Below are 24,357 nucleotides of genomic sequence, written 5' to 3' on the forward strand. Positions count from 1 at the left end.
ACTCTGACGACTGATTAATTCTATTTTTTAAAATAGCCACATTCTGCAGATTTTTCATTTTACTTTTTAAGTTGTTTTTTTTTACCATTTTAGAAATAATTCAAATACTTATTTAAAATAAGAAAATAAACATTTTATTACCTAAAATGCAACAAAAAAATCATTCTTTAAGTGAACACTTAATCATCATCTTTCTCTCTCTACGTCCAGGCTACATTCAGCGTCGTCTGATCAAATCCATGGAGTCTGTGATGGTGAAGTACGACGCCACGGTGCGAAACTCCATCAACCAGGTGGTTCAGCTGCGTTACGGCGAGGACGGCCTGGCAGGAGAGAACGTCGAGTTCCAAAACCTGGCGACGCTGAAGCCCTCCAACAAGGCGTTCGAAAAGAAGTACGCATTCAAAAATCCTCAACCCAACTCGGTCTCCTGTAGTTGTTCCGAATCAGGAGTTCACCCGCCCATTTTTTTAAATCCCTCCAGGTTTCGGTTTGACTGCACCAACGAGCGCGCGTTGAGAAGGGTGCTGCAGGAAGACGTGGTGAAAGACGTGCTGACTAACGCACATGTGCAGAGCGTCTTGGAGAAGGAGTTTGAGAAGATGAGGGAGGACAGGGAGATCCTGAGGGCGATTTTCCCCACTGGTGACAGTAAGGTGCGTGACCGTATGGTCCACAGCAGAACGTTATCTAAAAGGACTCTTGAAATCTGCTCTGACTTCAGATTAAATTAGCAACAGTTGCAGCAGTAAACACATTGAACAGTCAGCAAGCTAAAGAAACATTTCTAAATGTAAAAAAGTGTTGAGAAATGGTAATAAAGTTTTCAATCAGTTATTGCAGGTAAAATCAGAAGAAGGAATCTTGAGCCTGGGCATTTCCCTTTAAATCAGTTTTATTTGCATGAATTTACTTAATGAGATCAGATTTAAATGGTTTTGCGGTCAGATCTAAGTAAATGTTGCGTGCTTTTAAATCTTGTTTTCAAACCTTAAATGTGTGGGGTTTTTTTACATTTTCAAGATTTGGAATAAACCTCAGAACTAGGATGAATCTCTTATCATCCTTAAAAGCCTCTTGACAAGGTAGATGATGCATTAATTGTTTGAACTGCAATATCTCTCTTTGCCTGTAGGTGGTGCTGCCGTGCAACCTGGCCAGAATGATCTGGAACGCTCAGAAGATCTTCCGAATCAACACTCGAACCCCAACAGACCTAAATCCCCTGCGAGTGGTTGAGGGTAAAGCTGACAAATAAAAAATAAAAAAAACTAAATCTCTTTAAACTTGAGAATTGCTAAATCACATAAAATAATTACAAGTTGACGTCAAATGTTGTGTAGAGCTGCTTAAAAAACAAACACCCCTAGCCATTATGTTAGCAGTTTAACAGATCATTTTTGTTGTGAACTTCAACCCATATGCTTTTTTGATTTTTTTTTTTTATCCTCCTCAGGCGTTCACGAGCTGAGTAAAAAGCTGATTATTGTCAATGGCGACGATCCTCTGAGCAGGCAGGCCCAGGAAAACGCCACTCTGCTCTTCAACATCCATCTGCGGTCGACGCTCTGCTCCAAACGCATGACGGAGGAGTTCCGCCTGTCCACCGAGGCTTATGACTGGCTGCTGGGAGAGATAGAGACCAAGTTCAACCAATCCATTGTAAGTTCTGCAGATGTGGCTGGGAGCCGTTTGAGCTTTCATTTTCATCTGAAAGCATGAAACGATTCTTCCTGTCCTCCTCCTCCTCCTCCAGGCCCACCCTGGTGAAATGGTTGGCGCTCTAGCTGCCCAGTCGCTGGGAGAGCCGGCCACCCAGATGACCCTGAACACTTTCCACTACGCCGGAGTGTCGGCCAAGAACGTCACGCTCGGTGTGCCTCGTCTCAAAGAGTTGATCAACATCTCGAAGAGGCCCAAGACGCCGTCGCTGACCGTCTTCCTGCTGGGTCAGGCGGCGCGTGACGCGGAGAGGGCTAAGGACATCCTGTGTCGACTGGAGCATACGACGCTCAGAAAGGTAAGATATCCTGAGCTTTTTTTAATTTTTTTTATCTGACAGCGTTTAATAACTGGCTTTAAACTGAGCGTCGTCTTCCAGGTGACTGCCAACACCGCCATCTACTACGACCCCAACCCTCAGAACACCGTGGTGGCCGAGGATCAGGAGTGGGTGAACGTCTACTACGAGATGCCGGACTTTGACGTGACTCGCATCTCGCCTTGGCTGCTGCGCATTGAGCTCGACCGCAAGCACATGACTGACCGCAAACTGACCATGGAGCAGATCGCAGAGAAGATCAATGCAGGTGGGTTGAGTAACGCTTCATTCAATGCTTTATAAAGAAATGAACCCTCCACTTCCCCACTCAGTTACACTGCGCTTTCCTTATCTCAGGTTTCGGTGACGACCTTAACTGCATCTTCAACGATGACAACGCTGAAAAACTGGTGCTGCGAATTCGCATCATGAACAGCGACGAGAACAAGTTTCAAGAGGTGAGCTTTGGTTAACGATGAAAGTGAGAGAATCCGGTGTTGGTTCAGATTATGAGAATCTGCTGTGCTTGACCAGGACGAGGAGGTCGTTGACAAAATGGACGACGATGTGTTCCTGAGGTGCATCGAGTCCAACATGCTGACGGACATGACTCTGCAGGGCATCGAGCAGATCAGCAAGGTGAATCCATCGGGGTTTCTTCTTTTTATTCCTTTAGTTTTGTTTCTTTAGTAAATCTCTACAAATATGTTTTTGCTCGTCTCTTTCAGGTGTACATGCATCTGCCTCAGACCGACAACAAGAAGAAGATCATCATCACGGAGGACGGAGAGTTCAAGGCCCTGCAGGAGTGGATCCTTGAGACGGACGGAGTGAGCCTCATGAGGGTGCTCAGTGAGAAGGACGTGGATCCTGTCAGGACCACCTCCAACGACATTGTGGAGATCTTCACGGTACAAAACCCTTTCCCGTCATGAGCTGAACATTTATTTCATTGGGATTGTCACTGAGAATTGTTTGGTTTTGAATTGAAAAGGTTTTGGGTATCGAAGCTGTCCGAAAAGCTCTGGAGAGAGAGTTGTACCACGTCATCTCCTTTGATGGCTCCTATGTCAACTACCGCCACTTGGCTCTGCTTTGTGACACTATGACCTGCCGCGGTCATCTGATGGCCATCACGCGTCACGGCATCAACCGTCAAGACACCGGGCCTCTCATGAAGTGTTCCTTTGAGGAGACGGTACAAGGATTTTTATTTAACTCAAAAGAATCAATCCTCACTTTTTTTTTTTTTTTTTTTTGTAATTCCTAACAAATCTTGTTTCCTTTTCCGCTGCAGGTGGATGTGCTGATGGAGGCGTCCTCTCACGGAGAGTGTGACCCGATGAAGGGCGTGTCGGAGAACATCATGCTCGGCCAGCTCGCCCCAGCAGGGACCGGCTGCTTTGACCTGCTGCTGGATGCTGAGAAGTGCAAGTACGGCATGGAGATCCCGACAAACATCCCTGGCATCAGCGTGGCGGGGCGTAAGTGGAGGCAATGTTCTGGATTTTTAGGTGTGAATGTTTTGGTATAGCACATATGTTGATACATTCTACGTCTTTGTTTGCAGCCACTGGAATGTTCTTTGGCTCGGTGCCGAGCCCCATGAGCGGTATGTCTCCCGCCATGACACCCTGGAACACCGGAGCCACCCCAGCGTACGGAGCATGGTCCCCCAGTGTTGGTAGGTCAAATACAGCCATTGCTTTGGACCTCTCATTGTTTTCTATTCATTCACTGACTCTTTATTTGGTCACTTAGGAAGCGGCATGACCCCTGGAGCAGCAGGTTTCTCTCCCAGCGCAGCGTCAGATGCGAGCGGCTTCTCTCCAGGTTACTCCCCAGCCTGGTCTCCCACACCAGGGTCACCGGGGTCTCCTGGGCCAGTCAGTCCATACATCCCATCTCCAGGTTAGACTGCACCAAATGAACCAGACAGTCTAGGCAGACGAACTGGAGTTTGAATTATGCAGAGCTGCTGTGAGTGAACCCTAAATGATTGTTTTTTTTTTATTTTCTTCCTCAGGTGGAGCCATGTCACCAAACTACTCTCCCACCTCCCCCGCCTACGAGCCTCGTTCTCCGGGGGGCTACACCCCTCAGAGCCCAGGCTACTCCCCAACGTCGCCTTCCTACTCCCCCACCTCTCCCTCTTACTCCCCCACCAGCCCCAACTACAGCCCCACATCTCCATCGTACTCCCCTACTTCACCCAGTTACTCCCCGACGTCTCCCTCCTACTCTCCGACGTCTCCATCTTACTCCCCGACGTCTCCCTCCTACTCCCCCACTTCTCCCTCGTACTCCCCGACATCTCCGTCATATTCTCCAACCTCTCCGAGCTACAGCCCAACATCGCCGAGCTACAGCCCGACGTCGCCCAGCTACTCCCCTACTTCACCCTCCTACTCGCCAACCTCACCCTCTTACTCTCCCACTTCTCCATCCTACTCCCCCACCTCCCCTTCCTATTCCCCTACCTCTCCGTCCTACTCTCCAACCAGTCCGAGCTACAGCCCCACTTCGCCGAACTACACCCCAACTTCCCCCAGTTATTCTCCTACCTCCCCTTCATACTCTCCTACATCGCCCTCTTACTCCCCAACCTCCCCCAACTATACACCAACCAGTCCAAACTACTCCCCTACTTCACCCTCTTATTCCCCTACATCTCCATCCTACTCCCCCTCCAGTCCACGCTACACCCCTCAGTCGCCCACTTACACACCCAGCTCGCCGTCGTACAGCCCCAGCTCTCCATCATACTCCCCAACCTCGCCCAAATACACCCCGACGTCCCCCTCGTACAGCCCCAGCTCTCCGGAGTACACCCCCACCTCTCCGAAATACTCCCCGACGTCGCCGAAGTACTCGCCTACATCACCGAAGTACTCCCCCACTTCCCCTACCTACTCCCCAACAACTCCGAAATACAGCCCCACCTCCCCCACTTACTCCCCTACCTCCCCAACCTACACCCCCACCAGTCCCAAATACTCCCCCACCTCTCCGACTTACTCCCCAACTTCGCCCAAGTACTCACCCACGTCTCCGACGTACTCGCCTACTAGCCCCAAAGGCTCCACCTACAGCCCCACCTCCCCTGGCTACAGCCCCACCTCCCCCACCTACAGCCCGGCCATCAGCCCCGACGACAGCGACGAGGAAAACAACTGAGCTGCGGAAGAGGCGGGGGGGAGGCTGAAGGACAGCAGCAGCTTTAATCGGCCTGAGAACGTGGCGCTGTGGGACCCGTGATTCCACCAGGAAGCTGCTCCCCCCTCCCCCCCCAAGATGTTCAAAACTGTTTGTGAAAGACTTGCGCTGCTTTACCTGATGAGGGGTGAAAATGTTGCCTTTTGAAGTAGTTTCTTTACTCTTTAATTTCAAGATGGGGTGTGAAGAAAAACTGATAATCACCCAGAGGGAATGAAAAGGGGAGGAAGATGTGAACATTTAAGTCCCTTTTTAACTTTGGTGTCCTGCATCCAGTCCCTCTCTCTCTCTCTCTCTCTCTTTCTCGCAGTCTATAAATGCTGGTTGTGTTGTCGATGGTGTACATGTTGCCAAAAGCCTGAGAAGTAAAGATTGTATTCACCATTTAAACATAAACCATAATGATATCACAAAAACTGTTTCTTGTTGAGCATTTAAAGAAAGTTTAGGTGGACACATTTGTATCATCTGCATAAATGCACACTTTAAAAAAAGAAGAGAGAAACTGGTTGGGAGAGAAAGGACTTTTATGTCCTTGCTCTGAACTTACATGAGCATATATGTATCCATCACTTCCATCTTCTTCATCCTTCACACCCCAAAAACCTGAAAGATGTCACAAAACTACCCACCAGCATCTTTTTGTCTACCATTTTAGAAACTTGTACGTCAAAAGCGGACAAAAAAATAAACACTTTTCCAGATGATAATCTTCCCTAGAAGCTGGGAATGTCAGATTTCACGCAAGAAATTGTAAAAATGAATCTGATTTTTGATTTTGAATCTGTGACGAAATGGAGCTCAGAATAGATGAGGGATAATAGTTTTGGTCTTGCTGCTTTTGTCCTTGTTTTCAGAAGTAGTGCACGTCTATACATTTTAAAAATCCCTCCTACATTTTTGCAAATTTTTGTCCCATTTCTAATAGCTGAAGTGTACTTGCGTTCTACTCAGTTTATTTATGAAGTTAACTACTATTCTGTATGAGTATGAATAGAGAAAATAAGAGTTTAATTTTTTTTCTCGTTTGCTTTTGGTGACTTTTTAGTCCTGTTTGCAGGAAGTTCATCTGCTCTGGATGAAGAGGCAGGGGGACAGATCTTAAGCGCCAGTTGACTTTCTCATCTTAAGTTTCTCGCTCCAGTTAAAATAGCCTGGAAGTTTAAAGTCTTCAGAGGGAAACGCTTTCTGTCCTGCTTAATATAAAAGTCGGAGATGGTACATTCGAACTTTATTTTTTAACAAGAAATGGTCCAAAGAAACTGCACTGTTAGCCTTTGTTTTAAAAATCCCACTACAGTAGTGTGTACTTCTTTTTTTACATCTTTACACAGCTTGCTGGCTTGGTAAATTTGGGAGGTTGTTGTTGTTTGACCCTTCCTCGTTTGTTTTTGAAATTACTGGTTTCCCTACCTCTTCATCCTGGAGTTTCTAAAATCAGTGTTTCCTTGTATTTTTTATTTTTTTTCCTCCATGCATTTTACCTGTGATGAGGGGAAATCATGGGGAGGAGGTGGGTTTAGCGTTGACTCCGACTGGGAGTCCCGCTGAGCTAAAATGCATATTTTAGGTTCGGGAAAACTTAATGCAATCTAATTTTGTGGAAACAAACAAAACTGCTTCATATTTAGCCTCGGCTTGAATGAGCTGCGTTTTCTGGCCTTAGACACAAAGCGGATCCGATGGACATTAATTCCACAAAGTGTTGCATTTTGTCTACTACGTTTGCATCCAACGCTGTTGTCTTACCTGTGCTGTTTAGTCAGTCCACAACAACAGGACTGCCATGTTGAATGAATGAGTTAGTGTGTGTACGTTTGTGTGACTGGAGCGTCTGAAGGTGATGCAGGGTCTAAAGCTGAGGAAAGAATTCATCTGTCCAGTTTAAAGGAAGGTTTAACTTAAAAGTTGCCACTGTATAAAAATCAAGTCATGATCTCATTCTCTGTATCTCTGTTCTGTTTGTTTTTTGACTTGAAAAAATGAATAAAAGTTTTACTATATCATTGTGTTGATTACTTAAAAAAAACAACAAAAAAACGCATTTTTACACAATGCCTGGTTTAGCAAGGTTGATTGCAGTTTTTAAGGTGAAATGTTTATTAGAAATTGTTTTAAACTTAAAACCAAAGTTATCAAACAGGCTGATTTTGGTGCAACAATTTATTTAAGCTCTCTATTTTTGTAGAATGTCGTTTTAAAAAAATATATAATTTTAGACTATAACATACCTTCAAAAAATTAATCTACTCATACTGATGTAGGTCATGGCATATTTCATGACTTAGCGTGTTTTAAACAAAGTACTATTTTTTTCTGAACTGGATTTGCTGTTGTGTTTGGAGTTATTAGAACAATTCTGACCCATGCATCTGCCTCAGACCGACAACAAGAAGAAGATCATCATCACGGAGGACGGAGAGTTCAAGGCCCTGCAGGAGTGGATCCTTGAGACGGACGGAGTGAGCCTCATGAGGGTGCTCAGTGAGAACATTAGGGTGATGACAAGGAGGCGTTCTGATCAGCAGTTACAATAAGGATTTGACTGCTGTAATGCTAATAAATATGTTCCCATTGGCTCTTGGGAAGGATACAATTAATTTTCTACATGCTGGTTTTTCTTTTTAATTTGTTGTTGCAATTTTAAGCAAAATGATTGCATATAACATGTTTTCCCTTGCAGCAAAACTTTATCCAGCACTTGCTGTGGTGAATGTTAACCTGAGTAAAACTACAATCACTACAAAAAAAAAAAAAATCTAGAATAATGACTATTAGACAAATGAGTCCAAAACAGAGATGTTTTGTCATTGCATAAAGTTGTTTGGAGAAACACAGCTCATCATCGTCGACCTCATACCAACTGATAGAGAGATGATGACTCGGACTTGTTTTTGCATCACTTTGCGCTCATCGAGTTCACCATAAACTCCTTTTGTAGGCCAAAGCATGCAGCATGTCATCTGTCTGTCCAACGCGGTATCATTGTTCATCAACAGAACAATGATCCCGAACTCAGCAACAAATGGCAAAAGAAAAGATTCGAAATGTTGCCCAGTTAAAGTCCAGACCTCAGCCTGAGTGAAATGTTGTTGTGGGATCTTATGAGAGCTGTGCAGAAGCACAAACCTGCATATCAACGTTGCCTACTTTGCATTGTTTTATGAAGAGTGGTAGTACATTTGAGGTTAGATTTGTTCCAAGACCTAGTAAAGTCCAGATCCCGTCTGTTGCATAAAGTTTATTTTTTTGTGTAACCAGTTAAAGTACAACCATAGAGACTCTCTCAGGCTGACTTTAAGGAAGTGCGTTTCCCAACAGCGTAACTGTGAAGGCTGAACCCTTTCACACATTGACTTCTCACCGAAAGCTTCACGGTTGTTAGAAAGGAATCGTGAAGGGTGGAGCTGCTCCAACGGACCTCAGCAGTAGAGAAGCAGGGTTAAAGATATATTCAAACAGTCGAAACCAAACATTTAAATAAATTGTGCAAAAACACATAACAGTTTTTTTTAATCCTTTCACATTAAATTAGTCTAAGCTTTAACTTTTTTTTTTTACAATTTAATTTCTAATTGCAGAATAATAAGAGATTTTGATAATTTTTTTGTTACTTTCTTTAATTTCTAAAGTTTGCATACAATGGAGTTTAATGTATCAAAGAGTTGGCAACTGATAGGCCACTCAGAGAGGAATAAGCCATTACTCAGAAAGAAAGATGAAAAGAAAGATTACAGTTTGCTGATGCACTCAGAGACAAAGACCTTGTTTCTTTGGAGTTGATGAATGATTGTTTTACATTTAATGGAAAGTAGAAATCCTCTGGTTTGACATTTAGCAGATACAAATGTTCAGGAAACTGTTTCTTTAAAATGGTCATCAGAAAGAGTGTCTTTTTACACAGTGCGTATAATTATCTGATTTTAGTCCTGCTGTGTATAATAAAAAATAAAACGCAAAACAAACCAATAAATATTCCAAAAACAATATTAAAATTTTAATAAGATGTCAGTTTCTCTAACATTAATATAGCAAACAAACGAACAAAGAGGTAATGGTTTCAGGTCACTACAATGATGTTAACTTTTCATTAAACAAAATTTGACTAGACAACAACAACAAAAAAAAGAATCAGAAGTGCCATCACCAATCTGTGACTTAGCTTCAAAATGGACTGAAGCTTAAATTAGTTGCACAAACAGTATCAGGTTCTGGTGTTTTAGCAACAAAGTCAAAAGGGGTTAAAATCAACACATAGAGTAAAATCAGATAAGATGCTCCTGGTTATGTTTCTCAGTTTTTCCCAGTGGAAATGGCTGAATCACAGCTTGACGTGGGAGCCCACAGGTGAAGCCGCTCATGCAGGAGGGAATGTCGTAAAACCCTGCATGAATGTCTGCAGGCTGTGGTGCTGGGTGTGTCCTCAGTATGCGTCAAGGCCCGGGCGATGCGACGCATGACTAATGTTTGTTCGGACTTGTTTCTATGGAGAAACAGCAGAGACACCGAATTACACAATTTCATGTGTAACTTTCTAGTGCAAGAAGAAAAATGCAGATTCTTCAGGTTTTCTTCCAAAAAAAAAAGTTCCACGAAGCACTTATTTTGATTAAAACGTGAACATTGTTGCAGCTTCTTGCTCTTTTGGTTTCACTGGATGGTGATTTTTCCTGAAACAAATGAGTGTTTGAATTGCATGAGAGCACTTCTCTCAGTGTTGGCTCTGATTCAATCAGGTTTCCGCCGTTTCTTGCAGTTTCGGGTTGCCTCAGAGGGCCGGGCTTTAGACCACCACAGACTGAGTCAGGAAATATTTGGTGAATGTGTGTGTGTGTGTGTGTGTGTGTGTGTTACAGAGTTTGTGTGTTTAAGGACGTGTTTCTTCTCGCATTGCTGCGTTTCCTCCCTGTTCTCTCCTCGCTCGTGTTTGGTCCCAGCTCCGTCTTCCCTCTCCAAGGTGAGTCTGGCAGATTTTTATTCTTTTCTCATGTGATTCCCCAGCTTTGTCTTGTTCTCTTTTCTCACGTTTCCAAGCTCTTGCCTCTCTTTCTTCTTCGTTCGCTCATCATCACATTCCTCCCGAAAGCAGCTAAAGAATCTCAGAGCAGGACAACGAGGCTTCGGTTTCGCCTCGGCCTGGATCTGCTCTTGTTTCCTGCTGCGCTCCTGTTATCAGCTGGGGAAAACCCTGGTTTATGTGCCAACTTTTCCCGGTGTCATTTCCTACGTCTAATCAAATGCAAAACTGTTTTATGACTTCCTTAAAGCTAGCACACATATTCAATCAGGCTGTAGCAGGAAGTTTGGTTATCACTTATACATTTGTGGTTTTTAACAAGATTCAAATTTCACCAAACTTCTATATGCATGCTGTAGATTTAAGTCTTAATCAAACTCGGTGTGTTTTTCATCTCATTTCTCACTCCGCTCATTGTCTGCTCTCCTATTGCTGCTTGCTCAGCAGGGCATGAATGACCGATTGGGCCGATGACCCCAGCAGCCTGCCCTGCTCCGTCGGGTCTTCACCTGAACGGTTCCTCCGTCTAACCAGACACCACTTAGCGCTCCATCAGACAAGTTCAAGAGGCCACGTCGTTTTTTTCATTACCTAAACCTTTTGTTTGTTTTGTTTGCCGTTGTCAAAACTCGCACCATTGTTCCCCGCCGTGTGAGCCGATTGATTGAGTTACAGGCATAAATTGGATTAAGGATTAGATTACCTTCAGATCACAATGGAGTGAAAAGGATGTCAAGTGGAGGATGTTTGCCTGAATTTGCTTACAAGCGCATTGCAAATGTGTCGCCGTTGCGCAACTTTTCAACATCTTGTCCTGTTGCAACCCGAAGCTTCAGGTGGTTTTATTACAGATTTAGGTGATAAACCAACACAAAGCAGTTCAAATAGAAATCTGAGCTGCTAAAATAAATCCAACTGCCTTCGGTAAATGGAGTGGCCTGTATTTGCCCGAGTCAACATTTTGTAGAGCCACCTGTAGTCACACCTCCATGTCTTTTTTGGATACGTGTCTACCATCTTGAATTGTCACTCGTTTTCTGCAAAAAAGATTTTTAAACAGTCAGACTTGATTAAAAGTATCAGAATGTCGGTTTTGAATTGTTGCCACAAATTCTTGATAGGATTTAGGCCATTCTAACACATGGGTGCGTTTTGATCTAGGCCATTTATGTTTTCTTGTAGTTCTGACTCTATGCTTAGAGCTGTTACCCTGCTGGTCGACCTTCGTCTCAGACACCAAGACTTTATTTGCCTCCAACAGGTTTTCCTCCAGGATTGTCTTGTCTTCTTCCTGCTTCTATCAACTTCCTTGTCCCTACAGAAGAAAACCATCCCTAAACATCGACGCTGCCACCTCCAGGGTGGAACAGGTTGAGTTTTTTCAGCAAACATCGTGTCTCATATGTAGGACACACAAAGAAATATCGGCTACGCTCTCAGCTGAACTGATCATCTTCTTCCATGAGTTTGCCATTTCATCTGCTTGGCGTAAATGTCAAACAGGACATCTAATGTTTTCTCTCAGCCTTAACTTTTCTCTTAATGTTAAGATTCATGGAGAACACGAATAAGAACCGTCCTACTAACAAATCATCCTCCTTGCTCTGAGGAGGACGGGCCTTTAGTCTTCTTCTCTGCACTAAAAGCAAACACAAATAGAGTAAGTTCAGTGAACTTCATTCGACCACTTATTTAAAAATTGGAGCTGCATTTTCTTTTTGCAGCGTAATAAATGGCCTCCATTGGGGAGCAGCCATGTCTGAGTAGGTAAGCTGTTGTGGAATAATCTTTCCATATTTAGACAATATATGAGAAGTTAAAAGCCTGCGACGATCTAACCCTCCTGTCCGCCGTGTTCCTCCGTCTTCATGATGATGTTTGATCACTGATGTCCTCCAAAAAACCTCTGAGTCCTTCACACAACAGCTGGGTTATACCAAAAAGAAATCATTGGGCAACCTATCCGTGACTCGGGAAGTCAATTAGTTAGACTGGAATTTACTGCTGTATCAATCGTCAAACACATAAAACAATAAAACACATCGATGTTTGTGGTTGTGACGTGACACAATGTGGAAAGATTCAAGTGACATGAAAAACTTTAGCCAAATCCAGTTTATCCAGGTCTGTCTTGGAAAGCCAACCTGAAACCAAGCAACGAGTCACTGTGTAACCGTACCAACAAGATTTTGTTTTTACAACTGGGAGCAGCCGATTAACATCTCAAAAGCTGAAGTAATACCCGAAATGCAGCTCCAGACTTCATGGTTGCAGAGCAGAACCTAAGAGCAGAGAGGGGAAGGAGGAGGTTCAAACCATCTCTTCCATGGATCATAACAGGCAGGGATTGTATCCCCTACTTCAGCGTCTCTGTCGAGCTTATATACCCAGACAGAGATGTAAAGGGGAGCAGAAAAAGCAAATGAGATGGATTAGCAGTGCGTGCAGACACCTGCTGGTGTCATCCAGGATGTGCTGCTGTGGGTTGTACTCAAAACCCTCATAGTTTGTGGGTGGTCCAGAAATGAAACAGGGTTTCTCTGTGTGAACAGCAGATAAGTTGAGCTTTCTGCTCTCATTTAAAATCACGTGCTTATATTTAGCAGCAGATTCTTACAGATTCCTCCAGCTTTGAGATTTTGTTGGGTTGTTCCAGGGACTCTTGTTCTACCAGCATGGGAACTAGGTTATCCATAGAAACACCTGTAACTCCCTACGGCTGAGGAGTGGTGAAGGAAAAGGTTGGGAAAAAAAAAATAGACGAGCTTGCTCTTTCAGTAATTATTATCAGCCTTGGCGCTTAGCTTTAGCCAGGATCCAGGAATCCGATGCTGCTCCCCCTCTTCCTGTCTCTCTCTCTCTCTTTGCCGCCCTATCCACGGGCCGCAGGTAGGCTTTCATCACGGCGGCTCCAGTTTCCTGCCACATATAAGCTAACCGGGCCAGGTGAGCTCAAACACTCCTCCTCGGCAGGCCGCTCGGTACCTCACAGCTTCGCACACACAACAAACACACAGTCCAGCGGGCACGGAGAATGGAGCCGGAGGCAGACAGCGTGCCGGAGGCACCGGAGGAGATCATACAGTTAAGTGGAGTGGGGCCTTCTTCCTTTACTCAGAGCCGCTCTTCCAGCGCGGTAACCTTAACCCCGGGGCCTTTGTATGTGCTGCCGCTTTGGCTCCTCTCTGTTTCCATGCTCCCTTTACTTTAAGCCGTCATACATTCACTTCACTGCTCTCTTGTCTTCCTCTCCGGTTTGGCTGTTTCGGTCAGTGAGGAGGAGGAGGAGGGAGGAGCTGCTCTGGCATCCTGTTTGTCAGACCACAACGCTGATAAGCAGTTCTCAGTAATTTCGGTTTCCATCTAACGAGGTGTCTTAAAATATTGCTTCAGCACGACTCTGAACATTAATATCAAGTTAAATATTTGTTTTCTGTTGGTTATCTTTTTTTTTTTTTATGGTGGTCGCTCGGCTCCTGTTTTGGTGGCAGAAAATGAGCCGTAATAAAGTCCTGACGTTTATAGTGATGGATATTATTGCGACGGCGTGTTTATTTTTAACCCAGCTGTGTAAAACTAACTGAATATATCGATGAATCTACAGAGGAGCTCCGACTTCACCCGCGTTTGCGGCGTGCTCGTTCATGAGGTTTTGGAAAAAACTGCAAAACATAAAACGGCACCACACATATTCACACCCCTGATTTTTAAAAAAAATTTATGCAAACGAAATGTACATAGAATAAAGTTAAGAAAAATCCAAACTTCATCTTGAGCATGGCAAAAAACAATCAGCATTAAGATTATTTTCCCACGAAATCATTCATTAGCACCTCAAAACCTCTTGGGGAAATAAATATTAATGAAACCTTATATTAATGAAAATGCGTGCTTCACCTTCTGAGGCTTTAATTACAAATTCACAACCTTCTGTTTTCAACGGGGTAAACATATGATGTGATACTGAGGATTGTTTCTGTTAATTCATCTTCAAAATGTTAAAACGCGAGACTGTTGGGAAATGACTGCAGAGCTAAACATGCCCATATCTACAATCAGAGCAATGATTAAAACGTTACAATTAACTGGAGCTATGACGAATGAGAGCAAAGTTTATCTTGGTGTCACACAAACGAAGGATAACGGTGGAGACAAAAAAGATCAAAATCCAGCTATGACCTTTCGCTGTGCAGCACTTAGGCTACATAATTACAACACAAATCATTTTAATACCTACTTATATTTGTATGTTTATTGGTTTGTCACTTTTGGGTCTATTTGTACTCGAAGAGCAGCATGTTGGGTCCACCAGGTCGCCACAAGTTTTTTCTGTCCTACCATCACAAATGCAGAATTTGGTAAACACTACTGAGACTATAGCTGGAACTCTCCGCTTTAGTTTTACTCATCTTTTTTTCAGCAACAAACATTTCAGGTGAGAAACCTTTGTTAAGCCAGATACGTGTAAAAGGACCTCTTGACCATTGTGTTGCAGGGTAGAGGATCTGTGGTGCTGTGGGTCTGTTTCTTGCCCTCTTCCAAATATTCCCTTGAAAAATTGTGACAGTGCACGGCGTCGTAAAATACAAAGATTTTACTTGAAAATCAAATGGATTCTGGCAGGAAAAAAAAAAAGTTTTCTGTGTTGATTCAGAAAATCAGCACAGAAAGAGTCAAAATCAATCCTCTTGATGAGTTGTGGCATGAGCAGTTCTGTTAAAAATATATATTTTTAACCTAAATCAATAGTTGAGTCCCTGGACTCTTTTTTTTTTTTTTTTTTTTTTTTTAGCAGTTCAAACATAATCATGCTAGGTGGATTTCTGCTAGCAAATCAGCTTTGTTTTGTTTCCAACAACTCCTTATCTACGTATGTTATCCATCTGGCAGAGAGAGAGGGATGCATAGAAGGACGCGCAGATAATCTATTATCATCCATAACGTGAACTTAAACATCTCGGTACGTTTATGTCCATCATCTCAGCAGCGTCGCAGGATGAAGTTAAGAGAAACACAGTCGAGCCCTCGTGTGTTAACAATTCATCCAAGAATTGATGCTCATGATGGAAAAAGAAAATCTCATCCACATCTTCCCATGTTGCCACAAACATCCTTGTATTTCATTAAGGTTTTATGTTAGAGTCACGTTAGTGAAGCGAAAGAAAAATGTTAGTGTCAAATTTTTATGTTTTAGAAATAAACATGTGAAAAGTCTGCGTCAGCGTTTTGTCAAACCACCTTGATGGAAGGTGAACCTCGCCCACGTCTCAAATCTTTGCGCTCCATAAATCTTCACTTTACCAGCTGCTGGTAGGGAGTAACATCCCCCGCGGCATGATGCTGCCATCACCATGTTTCACACACTGTGCTGGTTTTCCTCCACATGTTTTAAGCTAAGTTCTAACCAGAGCACCTTCTGTTTGCTGGACTGGTTTTAGCTAGATTTAGTTTGAGGTAAATAAAATAATAATAAAAAAAAAGAAAACCACGCAACACTTTACTGCCTCCTCACAAGGAAGTAAAGTGTGTTCTGCCACATGAAAACACAATGAAATACATTGAAGTTTGAGCTTTTACATGACAAAATGTGAAAACAAAACAAAACATTTTTTTAGAAGACTTTTCAAGGAGTCAAAAATCGTCGCCAACATTGTTCAGTGTACTTGTAATGTTTGTGTTGGTTTTGAACCGATGACGTTCCTTGAGTTTCACCGCATCCTGAATGAGTCGTTACATTTAAAGCTTTGCATCCGGCACTCTGGCGCCCGTTTCTTTACCGCAGATCTCTGCCGTCAGTCTGCTGCGTTGCTGAACGTTGAGTTGGTGTTGAAACCACGTTAGAGAAGCAGAACCTTTGTTCACTGTCTGCACCAGGAAAGGTGCCTCATTTAATAAATCACCAAGTTTTCACTGTGACCTGGTTCTTATGAAAGGCGATTAAAGATTTGAAAGGTGCATCAGCTCAACGTTCCATTTTTGTGAGATATTAAAGGGAAGACTGATTCAGTTTTATAAATAAGACAAACCACTAGCAGGCAGGAAAAGGCTTGTGGTTAGTTGCCCCAGTTCCAGCTTTCAGCATCTCAAAGCGTTGCTGTTATTTTTATTCATTTATTTTTTACTTTGGACAGCCGTAAAAGGAGTGTGAGTGGCACATCTGTCTGTAACCTGGAGCCACACCTGAGAAAGTGAAGCTGTGGTTCCTGCTGCAACCGGATCTTTCATTTATACCCTGTCTCCTCTGTTTTGTTACAACAGAATTGCATGCAAAAGATCAGATACTTCTGGTTCTGGATCACTGTGGAGCTTTATTTTTTATTTTTCCCCCTTCTATTTAGGAAGTCAAAGTTTTGCTTCTTCTTTCACTTCCTCCTGCGGCTACATTTTTCCAAACAGCAGCAGTGACTCAAACTGCGTATTTAAAACTTCCCCTTCAGGTGAACCAATCAGACGAGCGTCGCACGACGCTTCACTTGAAAGCCTCCTTACGTTTCTGTTTTCCCCGCATCATTCTGGTTTCTTCTCTCCGAGCAGAATGCTCCCGTTAAAGCCAGCGCCGGGTCAGTTCGGCCCAGAGGTCCGGAGCCCCGGGCTCAGGGTGTGGAGGGTGGAGAAGATGAAGGCGGTGCCGCTGGATGCCTCCGAGGTCGGCGCCTTTTACAACGGAGACTCCTACCTGGTGCTGGAGAACCGGGGCGAGCAGGGAGCCGACCTCCACATGTGGATCGGTGAGACGCTGGACGGGCTTTTACTGCGTCATGTGCAAAAGTTTGAAACCAGGTCCAGGTATTTCAGGAATCTCTTTAAAGGGGTGACCAGTTTGTTTCCAGGCGTTTTCATGTAAATTATTATTATTTTGGGACTTTGATTTTTGCACTCACTTGACCTGACAAAGATGTTATCTATTTTACCAACAAGAGTCTGAATTACATTATGTATTAAAGTGATAGTTTCACATTGTCACGTTTGAGGAAAAACTGAAAAAACCTTCAGAGGGGAAGCATCAGACTCGAACAAACCTCATTTTTCTCAAGCAATTTAAAAAAAGGAGAACTCAAAATAGCAGTACCCATGAAGAAAAAGTCGTAATAGCACATATTTAAGGGCGTTTTTAGTCACATTTTAGACCCGAAGCCTTTTTTCAAAACATTTCTGAAGCATAAAAGGTTCAGAAACAGGAAAGCACTACCATATATGGATGTCTATGAAGGATTGCTTCTTTTTTTTTAAATGTCAAATCATAATGGATGTGTGCTTATCGGTGGATCGGTTGTTTAGAGAAAAGAAAGGGCCGACACCCGGACCCATCAGAGTAACTGGATCCGGTCAGAACCACAGAAGTAGTCAATACATCTACCGTTTATGCTGCCGGTGTTTTGATTTGCAGTTTTAGTCCCAAGTGAATTATTCACAAACTGGGCACAGCAAGCGCTTTTAAATCCTTGGAAGGTGCCGGTTTGTTAGGTCTCCACCACTGGTCACAGACAAATGTTCTCCTCACTGAATGATTTTCCGAGGTCAGTCGTAACTTTTGTTTGGAAACGGAAGCAGGATCCTAAAACAATCTATTAACAAGAACACACAATCAAATATGACGACCAACACCGCTTTCATCAACATCTACCCACGCGCCACATGCAAATGTCCTTCCAGCTCTCGTTCTCCGTCAGTCTGAGAGATTTTCACCTGATTTGCAGGAGCTGCATCGGAGCCAGAACATTTGCACCTGGTCGCGGTTCCTTCTCCAGTTTCTGCTTTGCTCAGTTCTACAAAAGAGCTAACCATTGTGCGGTGCTTACTGCACACCTCAGCCCGCTCCAAGTGCTGCGGCTGAATAACCGATGACCCCTGGCAGCGCCGGTGATGACACATGAGCCACCGCGCCGCAGCGTTCGGAGGGAGAGAAGGATGGGAAACGAGTCCAGAGGGCCTGGGTGGGGGGAGAGAAGAACCACGGAAGATTTTTGAGCGGCTCTCATGAAAAATGCAGGAGGAACGTTACAGTACTCAAATGTGGCCGTTGTTTCCAGCATGTATCCGGTGCTTAGGTAACACTAAGCTGCCTGTCACGGCTTGGAGAGCGCTCTGTTTGCTCGAGCATGTGTTTCAGTTTAAACTGCCGCCCCCTTTCCACCACCACCACCACCACAGCCCCCCTGCCACCAAAGTTCAGATCTGGTGCGACTTCCAGCAGCCACTTCACTTACTCCGTCTAAATAAACATCTGAATAAGCCCTTCTGGAGCTTATCCAGTTCACAGAGATAAAAGAAAAAGAGTATCATCCTCATAAAACCAGGCCACATAAACTAGTGTGACAATCTTCAAACTGAGGTCAGAGTCTACCTGCACTGTGTCATGTGCAATTTCTCAGTTAGCACAACTTTGTCCTGCTTTATGTTGGGGATTTAAGCCAACATAAAGCTTACTTTTATTTTAATAGAAAATCTGATTGAACAGTAGCAAATCTACAGCTTTGATTTATTTTAAACTAAAAAGACAATAATAAGCAAATTTAACCAAGAAAATGAATTCAAAAATGCAACACTGGAGAAGAAAATGCAGTTTTATCGACTCCATTAAGCGCATTTACATGTTAGCCATCCATTACTGCCACTTTAGCACTGGTAAATAAATGCTAAAACTGTAAAAAAAAAAAAAAAAAAAAAAGCTGCAATAAACCCTTATTGTGAATTGATATATGACTCACAGTGACATAACATAGCCCAAGACTGAAGCATATAGAGAGCAACGAACTTAGTTCTGGACTTTGTTCCTGCATTTTTAGTTTTCTAGCTTGTGACTAAATGACGTGAAGTGCTGGAGCGAAGGTGACTTTGGAGGAGAAACAGGCCCACAGCACCACAGACCCTCCACCGTACTTTGTTTCAGACTAAGCCTATGCTGAGAATTTTTTGCTGAAAAGCTGAAGGAGCATGGTTCCAGAGAAGACGGCGCTAAACTTCATCCGTTTGCATTTGCAGAGGCGGGTCAGAAAACGTTTCTCCAGTCATTTCTGTGAAACATTCGGTGACAACAGTAACACCTTTTTATTCTTCCATGCAGACTAAAAGAGCCCAAAACGATTTGCTGCAGTTCAAATTTGTAGATTTTCTTTTTCTTTTCAGCCTCATCATCGCAACGATTTCACTTGTTTTAAATTTGTAATTATGACTCAGACTGTAGCGATGGCAAATTAAAGGGAGGAACCGTAGTTTAGATTTTGAAGAAGACAATTGTGCTTCATTTGGCTAACATGTTCTCTTGTTTTTCCCATTTTGCATAATTTTTAAGCGCCAGCAAAACACAATGAGTACATTAAGATCTTTTTCTAGACCATCTGAACAAAGTAAAAAACAAAATGAAAAGTCAAATTGTGGCACTGCTGATGCTTTAGATTCTTTTCCACGCTAAGAAACTAAAATTTGGGTTTCATTTGTTTTCAGTGTTAGATTTATTTATTTTTTTTTACGTTTTGCTGTTTCACTTCTAGAGATAAAAATCAGACGTATAATGAAACTTTAAACTTTATCGTGAATTGGAAGTTTCTCCTCCAGATAAGCGGTCGTATGCAAATGTAAAGATATGGAGATATACAGATATGGAGTCAGCTGAGATTAAACACTGCAGGTTTAAACAAACAGGTGGACAAGTCAGAATGTTGTCAGTTATTCTGAAAGTACGTATTTCATATTTAATTACAGATAAAGATGGACTGGACTGAGGATATCCTCAAGAAGTAATAGGCCTGATCATGTCTTAGACGTCGTTTAAATGTGAATTAGCAGCGTTCTGTTTTCTCGCCTGCCGTCAGGAGAGAAGTCCTCCCGGGACGAGCAGGTGGCCTGCGCCATGCTGGCCACCCAGCTGGACAACTTCCTGGGCGGTGACCCCGTCCAGCACAGACAGGTCCAGGGCTTCGAGAGCCCGGAGTTCATGGAGCTCTTCCCCAGAGGGGTCAGCTACAAGGTGAGCCAAACTCATACAGGAAACAAAATGAAATATTCTCACCTAACTTGAGAATTTTTTTACAACTGTCCTACTAGAATTCTGACTCTGTTCCTCTAAGGCTTCCTAGTGATTATAAACCTTCTGAATTGGTCGCAAAGTTTATCTTTATCTTTTTATGGTTGGATTCTTCTGAGATAAGGACGATTCCAGATAATTTTTTTAATTTTTTTTTTTTATCATTGTTTAGGTTAGGCTTGACAGACAAATATGGACGTTGACATAATCTTTAATTCCCATCAGCTTGCATTACATTACAACACATTACAACCCATAACGAGTCAAACATTAAAAACATACAGCTGAAGGTGTCGGGGTTTTCTTGCAGGAGGGAGGCGTGGAGTCCGGCTTCAGGCGGTCACAGGGCAGCGGGACGGTGCAGAGGCTGTACCAGATCAAAGGGAAACGCAACATCCGTGCCAAAGAGGTGGAGCTGACCTGGAGCAGCTTCAACAAGGGCGACTGCTTCATCCTTGACCTCGGAGAGGTGAGATAATCCAACCGAATGTGAAACATGCACATTAGGCCTGCAGCAGGAGTGTAAATTTCCCGTTTGAACCCTGATGGAGCTTGGAGGGGTAAATGCAAATGCAAATCTAAAAATGCATGAACATGTGAGGCTTCAGCATAAAAGCTTCTGAAATCTTCCTGTGGTGGCTCTGCAGACAATCCTGTCATGGACCGGATCGCAGGCCAACATTTTCGAGAAGCAGAAAGTGCGCGAGATCGCTTCGCTGATCCGAGACACGGACCGACATGGGAAGGCCCGCGTCGTGGACACCAGCGAGGGGGAGGAGCCTGAGGAGATGCTGAAGGTGCAAACAAAACGATGATCAGTTGAGCTCACAGGATTTCTCAGAGTTGCTGTAGATAGGGGAGAAAAAATGAGTATGTTTCCATCAAAAAAAAAACTCTAGAATTTTGAGATTAATCTAAGAAATTTTCTAGGAAAAAAACATGGAATATTCTGAGTTTGAAAAAGTTGAAAGTTTGTGAGAAAACGAAATTAGAAACTCGGAGATTACGCTCCAGTTTTCTAGGAAAAATACATAAAAATTTTAGAGCTCCAGAATTTGGAAATTTCAAAAAAAAAACTCGGAAATTTTGAGATCGATTTCTGAAATTTTCTAGAAAGAACAAGAACAGTTCTGAGTTGTCGAAAGTGGAAAATTTGTGAGGGAAAAAAAAAACTCAGACATTTTGCGATTAACCTCAGAAATTTTCTGGGGGAAAAAAATGTTTGTTTTTTTTGTTTTTTTTCTAGCATATTTTTGACTTTCGAAAATCAAAAATTTCCATGTTCTTTTTTTGTTTGTTTTTTTGAGGAAATTTCTGAGATCCATCACACATTTCTAAAAAAATGTTCTCACAAATGTTCAACTTTTGGAGTTGAGAATTTTCCAAGTTAATTCTGAGATTACTCAAAATTATTTGAGGGTTTTTTTGTGGAAATGTACTCCCCTTTTTTCTATTTACAATACGCCTTCGTATATTCCTGTGACCTCCAGGTCACCAAAGCTGCCTGTAAACTGTTTGGTATCTGTGTTTGTTGCCAGGTTCTCGGCCCGATGCCCCCTCTGGCAGAAAGCACGTCGGAGGAGGACAGCAAAGCCGATGCCTCCAACTCTGCTTCCCTCTACAAGGTTATTTTATCCGCGGCCCTCCTCACCAAACCAGTGTGTTGCCTAGCTGGAGATGTGGAGCTGAACTGGTCTTGAACTCCTCTGCAGGTATCTGACGCCACAGGCGCCATGACGACGACCAAGGTGTCAGAGAAGAGCCCGTTTGCCAAGGAGCTGCTGGTCCGGGACGACTGCTTCATCCTGGACAACGGAGCAAATGGGAAAATCTTCGTCTGGAAAGGTGAGGAAAAAAACATCCCGTACTTGAAACAGGAAACATGTTTCTCCTGAAATAATGCAGTAAAAAGGATCTAAAAAAAAAAATTTTTTTTATTGAACTTGGTGAGAAATTACATTTTTACAGCGGAGCTCCTGTATTTGCAAGGGTCAGGGGTCACAGCTGCCTGGAAATAGTTCAGATTTATACTTGAGAGCCCATGTAACAATGCTTATGACTGCCTGTTTTAAACAACAAATATATATTAATATACTTTAATACTCACAGTGGAAACTATCTTAGCGCTGCTGCTAAAGCTAACATCCTTGGTCTTCCACATTTCTGCTCTTCAAAGTGCAGCCAGTCGACGCATAATAAATGGATCGGCCGGTTTGCAAACCTCTGCCAATAGCATGTCAAGTAGCTCTTAAATATTTCAGCCTCTTGAGCTCCATTTTCTCTCAAATATTTTAGATGCGCTCTATAGAAAAATTGGTAACACTTTATTTGAAGGGTGTGCATAAGACCGACATGACACTGTCATAAATATGACATAACACCTGTCATGAACATAAAAATGTCTTTATGAATGTTTATGACAGTTGTCATGAAGTGTCATTCAGTAAATAATGACACTTTCAATGCAAAGTTGCTCTAAAAGTCCATTAAAAGTGCCAACTTTGCATGATTTTGTAAATTATGATAATTTAATGCAAAGTTGGCACTTTTAATGGACTTTCAATGCAACTTTTAGAGCAACTTTGCATTGAAAGTGTCATTATTTACTGAATGACACTTCATGACAACTGTCATAAACATTCATAAAGACTTTTTTATGTTCATAACAGGTGTTATGTCATATTTATGACAGTGTCATGTCAGCCTTATGCACACCCCTTCAAATAAATTGTTACCGAAAAATCACCTTCAGAGAGCCGTAGGAATGAGACGTTCACACAAACTGAGAGACTTTGATGGACACCAATCGAAAAATAAAAAATAAAGCTGAATGCTTACACTTTAAAACAGCTCACTTCAAAAACGATATGAGAAGTTTTACCACCAGCTCATTGCAGATTCTATTTTTTTTTTTTTTTTTTTTTTTACATTTATTCCCTGAACAGATTTGTTTGTTTTAATAGGTTTTAATAGTGCATGGCAAATGTAATTAAAGATGGAAATGTTAGAAAAATACATAAGGTATTCTTATTTGTATGGCACATTTTCAGCAACAAAGCAGTTCAAAGTGCTTCACATGAATCAGAAGGAAATACAAACAAAAACAACAAAACCAAAAGAAAGGCAAAAATATAAAACTGCATATTGGTTCCTTATGTTTAATAAGAATAAGTGCCACTTTGGACAAAAATCTCCAAATGTTAGTAAGCCTTCTCAACGCCCTCTTGTAATGCTTTTTGTTCCTCTGGGTTTTCTCAAAGCTCGGCGCGTATTTCACGGAAAGCGAAGTAGAAAGATAGACGGCCATGTTCCCAGCTGCACTCTGTGCTGTTTACAACCCTGTTATAGAGAAACACAAGTTCTGATAATCCTCTGTTATTGTGTCAACAGGTCACGGAGCGAACGCAGAGGAGAAGAATGCTGCCCTGCAAATGGCGGACAACTTCATCGAACAAATGAAATACCCCAGAATGAAAACACAGGTTGGTTTAAAGCATTTTTTTTAAAACACTGAGAGCAGCACAAGTTAAAAACTAAAAAAACTAAATGTTTTCGTCCTGCAGGTGGAGATTCTGCCTCAGGGGAAGGAAACCATCATCTTCAAGCAATTCTTCAAGAACTGGAACTAAACAAATCCTGAAAGCTAGGAATCAGACAGCATCAAACACAAAACCCCTTCTAGTGTTTATATATATATATATATATATATATATATATATATATATATATAAGAATCCTGGTGTTTGTACATATTTCAAAGCTAACAGCTTGTTTTGAATTTTGGTATAGTCAGAGATGTGATGCCACTTTTATAAAAAAATAAAAATAAATAAAACAGACATATTTCCTGTGGTCAGAGTGTGAACAAATCAAGACAATATCAAGAGAACTGGATTTTTACATAAATACATATATTTGTTCAACAGCATCACAGAGTTGTCTGAAATCGAAGAATAAATCTGATCGTTCTCACTGCTCCCGGTGTGTTTATTCTCGGCACGTTGCCTCGGTTCGTTTCAGGCTGAAGCCGATGAAAGGTGGGATTTTTCTCGGCCGTGG

At 42.6% G+C, this 24,357-nt stretch overlaps 2 protein-coding genes across 4 annotated transcripts in view; both read left to right on the forward strand.

Moving 5' to 3' along the window:
• Nucleotides 1–7,260, forward strand: part of polr2a (RNA polymerase II subunit A) — a 24,845-nt gene extending 17,585 nt beyond the window's left edge. For both annotated transcript variants that reach the window (XM_081599345.1, XM_008435419.3), the window contains exons 16-29: nucleotides 211–394; nucleotides 485–656; nucleotides 1,136–1,241; nucleotides 1,457–1,662; nucleotides 1,757–2,020; nucleotides 2,102–2,309; nucleotides 2,399–2,499; nucleotides 2,576–2,680; nucleotides 2,770–2,952; nucleotides 3,036–3,239; nucleotides 3,339–3,525; nucleotides 3,612–3,725; nucleotides 3,803–3,952; nucleotides 4,068–7,260. In XM_081599345.1, coding sequence (XP_081455471.1) covers nucleotides 211–394; nucleotides 485–656; nucleotides 1,136–1,241; nucleotides 1,457–1,662; nucleotides 1,757–2,020; nucleotides 2,102–2,309; nucleotides 2,399–2,499; nucleotides 2,576–2,680; nucleotides 2,770–2,952; nucleotides 3,036–3,239; nucleotides 3,339–3,525; nucleotides 3,612–3,725; nucleotides 3,803–3,952; nucleotides 4,068–5,218 — 3,335 coding nt within the window. In that variant the 3' untranslated portion in view covers nucleotides 5,219–7,260. The remainder of the gene's footprint in view (nucleotides 1–210; nucleotides 395–484; nucleotides 657–1,135; nucleotides 1,242–1,456; nucleotides 1,663–1,756; nucleotides 2,021–2,101; nucleotides 2,310–2,398; nucleotides 2,500–2,575; nucleotides 2,681–2,769; nucleotides 2,953–3,035; nucleotides 3,240–3,338; nucleotides 3,526–3,611; nucleotides 3,726–3,802; nucleotides 3,953–4,067) is intronic.
• A 2,801-nt stretch (nucleotides 7,261–10,061) lies between these two features.
• On the forward strand, nucleotides 10,062–24,273 carry capgb (capping protein (actin filament), gelsolin-like b). 2 transcript variants are annotated; one of them, XM_017310610.2, is made up of 9 exons: nucleotides 10,062–10,214; nucleotides 16,809–17,002; nucleotides 20,087–20,241; nucleotides 20,609–20,767; nucleotides 20,946–21,095; nucleotides 21,837–21,923; nucleotides 22,011–22,143; nucleotides 23,689–23,780; nucleotides 23,862–24,273. In XM_017310610.2, the coding sequence occupies exons 2-9, from the start codon at nucleotides 16,810–16,812 to the stop codon at nucleotides 23,925–23,927; spliced, it is 1,035 nt and encodes a 344-aa protein (XP_017166099.1). In that variant the 5' UTR covers nucleotides 10,062–10,214; nucleotide 16,809; the 3' UTR covers nucleotides 23,928–24,273. The 2 variants fall into 2 exon arrangements, with proteins under 2 accessions (XP_017166099.1, XP_008433639.1); XM_008435417.3 differs by lacking the exon at nucleotides 10,062–10,214 and adding an exon at nucleotides 13,248–13,358.
• The last annotated feature ends 84 nt before the right edge of the window (nucleotides 24,274–24,357 follow it).

This window comes from Poecilia reticulata, chromosome 18 (genome assembly GCF_904066995.2).
Source record: "Poecilia reticulata chromosome 18, P_reticulata-male-v2, whole genome shotgun sequence".
NCBI classification, from domain to species: Eukaryota; Metazoa; Chordata; class Actinopteri; order Cyprinodontiformes; family Poeciliidae; genus Poecilia; species Poecilia reticulata.